The sequence below is a fragment of the Lupinus angustifolius genome, unplaced genomic scaffold, assembly GCF_001865875.1.
Source record: "Lupinus angustifolius cultivar Tanjil unplaced genomic scaffold, LupAngTanjil_v1.0 Scaffold_9_171, whole genome shotgun sequence".
Classification (NCBI taxonomy): Eukaryota; Viridiplantae; Streptophyta; class Magnoliopsida; order Fabales; family Fabaceae; genus Lupinus; species Lupinus angustifolius.
In genome coordinates this window covers 1-5553 of record NW_017718268.1, presented here as the reverse complement: position 1 = coordinate 5553, position 5553 = coordinate 1, and the positions used below count along the sequence as shown (strand labels likewise).

Genomic DNA, 5553 nt, shown 5'->3' with positions numbered 1-5553 from the left:
CTGTGATTTAACTAATAAAGTAAGATCATGAGCTTCATTTTACTTTACATTCATGTTTTTACCATATAAATCATGCAAATGGGATTTCAAAATCTTTGAATGTATAAATGATTAAATGCAATCAAAAGGAGAAGAATGACAGCCGTGTATGATATTGCATATCACCAAATACAAAGTGAAAGAGTTACAAGACAAATACCTATAAATTGAGACCTTTTCACTGTTCTCTTGTGTCATTCCAATCCTATTACACCTTTCTCAAAATTCATTCTCTTTTCACCCAATCCATTGAGCTATGTCTAACCCAAAGAGAAGCCAAGGTCGCAGAAAGATTGAGATGAAAAAGATAACAAAAAAAAGCAATTTGCAAGTCACTTTTACAAAACGTCGAAAAGGGCTTTTTCAGAAAGCTAGTGAGCTTTCTACCCTTTGTGGTGCAGAGATAACTCTCATAGTTTTCTCCCCAGGGGAAAAAGCTTTCTCCTTTGGCCACCCTAGTGTCAATGATGTCATAGATCGTTATCAAATGAGAGCCCCAACACAAAACTCAGAAATAATGAATTTGATAGAAGCTCATCGAAGTGCCAATGTTCGTGACCTAAATGAACACCTAACTCGAACCAATGCTGAATTAGAAATGGAGAAGAAGCGCAGTGATGATCTAAACCAGATGCTTAAAGAGGCACAAGCACAATCTTGGTTGGCTTCTCCCATTGATGCCATGAATATAGCACAACTTGATCAGTTGAAGTTGTGTTTGGAGGTTCTTAAGAAGAGCGTTACTCCACTTGTGGAAAAACAACATGCTGCAAAAGATGCTTCTTTAAACCCACCTTCTCAGGTTTTTTCAGTTGGCTCCTCCTCAAACAACCGTATGTTGCTTCATCAACCACCGTGTCCTCCACCGTCACAAGTGTTTCATGTTCCACAGCAACAAGTGCTTCAGAACCATCCTTCGATGCTGTCTATGATGATGCATCATCCTAACTTTAACAATGTTGGAGGGTTTGGACCTGGTGATGGATTTTTCTGATACGTTTCCAATTTTCTCTAGAGGATGCCCACTCTATATTCAAATTTTCTGTCTTCTAATTTCCATTCAATATAAACTAAAATATCATTTTCAAATTTTGTACTTTAATTGAATAGTAGAAATTGGATCAAGTTTATAGAGGATGTTCTATGAGTTAATGTTGTGTGGTCTATTTGGATTATAAGGAAATAACTAATCTTCTCAAATAAGGTGATAAGTTATTGCAGATTTGGGATTCTATCCAAGCTAAATCTTGGACGTCGTTGCTATCAAAGGTTACTCCAACTACTTCAATGTTTTTAATTGATGTTATGACACAATAAATTGTATTTCTTTATCTTCTTAAAGTATATTCTTCTAGTCTTTTTCTTGTATTGGGTTAGTTGTGCTGATTTTTAGTACATTTTGCTTATAAAAAATCAAACATTTATTTCATTAGGTGGAGTCAATTATATGGATCCAACAATTTAATAATACATTATCATAATATTCTTATAAGAAATACTATTTTTTAATACATGAAACCAACTAATATTTTAAAGGGAATGAATTATCTCATGGTATAAAGAGATAAGTTATCTCCTCCTGCCAATGAAATCATGACATGTGTCATGTTTCATCATTTTCTATAAAAATATTTTTAAAAATAAACAAAATAGCACACATGTCACATTTTTATTGGCTAGAGGAAATAAATTATATCCCGATATGAGGAGATACATTATTCTCTATTTTAAATTGTGGTTATAGTTGTAAATTGTGATTACATTGCACTTAGTGCAATCACCGGAAAATGTGGCCAAAATTGTAGTAAGGATGTTGTTGTGTTGAGGATATTACAGCCTCAATTATGATTGTGTTGTACAATTTAAAACAATGAAACCATAATGGAGAAACTTGTTAAGCTTCACTAAAATGCATCGAATAACTTGGTAAATTTTATGGGATGATAATATATAGTTATTTCATCTCGCAACATATACCATCCTTCAACGTCATCAATTTGAATTTAAATAACCATCTTTTTATGTATGTGTCTATAGTTTAGCAATGGTTAGAGCAGAGATGGAAAAGATACATGACAATTATGAGAGTGAACATACATATAGTTCAACAGGTGGTAAAGGTAATAAATGTGAAATCTTGGTTTTGTATCATTAAAAAATGGATAGATAAGCAATAGTCCACTTAAAATTTGATGTCAGTTTTTGTACATATTTTATACAATTATTTTAACTTAAATCACCATTATTAATCATATTTCCTTGTATTCTTTTTTCCATGCTTATTAGCACCATATGATTTTTGTAATATTGTGTACACTTAAGTACCTCTAACAAAGTTGTATTTTTTCCGGTAAAAAAAACATAGACCCAATTATTTTATATAGGTGTAATTTATAATTAAAGTGACTAAAAAATATGATTTCAAGATTCAATTTTTTGGTAATTTTTTGATTTCCCACAAAAAGAAAAGAGGATTATCATATATTCTTAAGACAATCCAACATATTTGCAAGCCAGCCAGTGTAAATCATAGGTTTTTTTAATGTGATTTTCCATTGATCCAAAGTCACGTTTTCACTTTTGTAGACTCAATAATATCCTTGGTAGAAGTTTGCTGGGAGTTGAAAATGATGTTGTTTCTGGTAATCTAAATAGACCACATGGTTGCCTGTTAGATAGTGCTCCAATATTTAGGACAACTTGTGTTGATTGGTAAGCTCATGTACATGAAAAAGTAGTTAGATAACGTGAGGAAGGACAACGTTGAACTCGAGCCAATGGTAAACTGATTGTCACACTGAATAAGTAAACCGACAAGAAGAAAACAAATGATGTGAGAGCACATCATTTGTATAAGAATCACAAACTTTGCATAAGGGACCACCACCATGAAGAAAGGTGATCCCTCTCCTTATCAAGGCGTCCACTGTTGGCACTCTGTCTTGGAAAAAGTGCCAAGCAAAAGCAACAACCTTCAAACGAGACTTGGAGTCCCAAAGAATATGAAAGAGATGGTGATCCACAACCGAAGAGAGAGTTCACATTTTAAGAAGTAAATAGGCAGACTTAATAGAATAATATGTCATGGGACCACTCCTGAGAGTCCACGATGTCATACTAGATAACACATTTCTGAATTTCATTAGACATGCTATTGATATGATCCTGCTCCCAAGAAAAAAGACAATGACACCAAGATAAGATCCAAACCCAAACCCCATTAATCAAACTCCTTAGATCATTGATATAAACATCTTTATTAGGGCTGAGATTATAAAGCCTAACAAAGCAAATTATGAGGTTGATAAAACTCCTCCACTATTCATGCCAGAAAAGAGTATTGTGATCATTCCAAACATTACGAATTAAACCATTGCGGAACCGATGCATGAGTTCGAGCCACGAATCCTATTGAAGCTACATTATGTAACAAAGATTATTTAGATAAAAATATTATTTAATTATGATAGCAAATTTTTCTAGCTCGTCACTGGATGCTATTGAAGCTACATTATGTAACAAAGATTCTAATTAGCTAGGTATAAGACATGTCTTTTTTTTATGGTTGTTTGAATTGTGTAAATACAAATTATTTATAGTAATTAATTTAATGTGTGATTGAATGTTTTGAGTCAATAGATAATGTTAGAATACTGTTTTGTACTGATGTATTTAGTTTCATAATAATTTTACTATAGAGTTGACTTTGTTGATTTTCTGACTAATTATTGTACATGTTTTAACTGTTAAAGGTGATTTTAGTTTAGAAAAAGTGTGGACAAAATATTTTGATTACTTTCTTTATGTTATAATATGATTTTCAATTAAAACATATGATTTTCATAATTGATATTTTTTTCAAAAAAATTCTCTATAATTTGTATAAAAAGAATTACATCTTTACATGCATTTTGAGTAATCAGAATATCCTGAAAATATTCTGATAACCCTATAATAAAATTTTTCCGAGAAAAGACAATTTTATTAAAAATATATTTTATAAAAAATTATAAGTGTAAAGTAAGAGTGAACAACACATGCGTTTGGTATAGATTAAGTTTATAGTTTGAGTTTATAAACTGTGAGATTATAATCTGTTTATGTTTGGGTACCTTAGCTGAAAACTAAATATAAACTAATCTATTTTGTTTTGGTACGGTAGAAAGCTTATTTTTACATAGTAAATTACAGAAAATGGTATGAGGTTATTTGTTTATATTATGATTATTTTGTTTGTTTTTTACACTATTTAAATATACATTTTTAATATTTACCAGGAAGATGATATCACTCACTTTTATATGACCCTAACTATCCAGGGGGTGTTGGATAACCAGCACCTACCAAATAATATTCATCTGACAAACAATTAAAAAATGTGAAGAGAAATTAGAACTCAATAATATTAGTTGGATTACAAATAGTATTAATTAAAATGAAATTATTGAATAAAATTGATTATCAAACCATTGGGAGGATGTGGAAATTTTAAGCTTCGCGAAGTGCTTCATAAAAAATCTAGCATCATGTGCTCTCCCTTCCCATCATGCCAATGCAAATGTGAAGCACATATCTTGTTGGAATTTGTTGAAGGAATGATATTTTGAAGTGAAATGAAAAAACTCACTAGTCTCACTTTGCTTGGAGGAGGGAAGTTGAAAGGCTTTATAAGCTTTAAGTTGCAACCCAACATTCTTTTTAATAAAATATTTATTTATTTATTAATTATTTTAATTTTTTGGGCCTTTTGGGCTTGGACCACGTGTTAACCAAGTCAACACACACATGCAACAAGGAAAGAGCCGTTAGAAAGCCATTGGAGGAGATCTCAACCATTATGATAAAGCCGTTGGTAATAGAGCCTTTGGTCAAAGAACCATTAGAGAGCCGTTGGAGGCCTTAGGATATAAATAGAGGCCTTCTTCTCTCATTATAATTTGAACTAAGTTGAAGGTGTTTACCTCTCAACTTCTCTTTATTTCCATGACACTTGAGAATTGGCACAGTCAGTCAAAGTGAAAATTTCGAAAACTGACACTAGTAGTCAATATTGTGGAAAAAGAATTGGCATTGGTAGTCATACTATGAGAATTCGAGAATAAACATTGGTAGCCATATTGTGGGTGTATTCGAGAGCGATTCTTACAGTGTAGTAAGAAATCGTATAATGGAGAACTGAGTTGTTTTATCCCAGGAACGACGTGGTTGATAGTCTGCTTGCAAAATTTTAGCAGTACCACGAAACATCTTAAAGAAAGCAACCTGATCATGACTCAGCCAATAACGATTATTTCGTGCTATTCAGAATTGTTGCAAGCTACGCTGTAACATCGTGAATTTTACGATTTGGAATTATAAGATTTTATTAATATTTTTATTAATTATATATTCGAAAATGAATTTCTGGGAATTTTCGGTAAAGAATTAGACGAAACTCTAGTTGAGTTTTAGTCTTGTAATTTTATTTCCTATTTTGTGGTAAATTTTGGTAATTTTCGGAGACAGTCGGTTCTG

The 5553-nt window shown here is 31.9% G+C and overlaps 1 protein-coding gene across 1 annotated transcript; it reads left to right on the top strand.

Annotated features, from left to right (window-relative positions):
* Nucleotides 1-295: 295 nt before the first annotated feature.
* Nucleotides 296-1033, top strand: LOC109337701 (agamous-like MADS-box protein AGL62). Its single transcript, XM_019574727.1, has one exon. It carries the CDS (start codon nucleotides 296-298, stop codon nucleotides 1031-1033), a length of 738 nt encoding a protein of 245 aa, XP_019430272.1.
* The last annotated feature ends 4520 nt before the right edge of the window (nucleotides 1034-5553 follow it).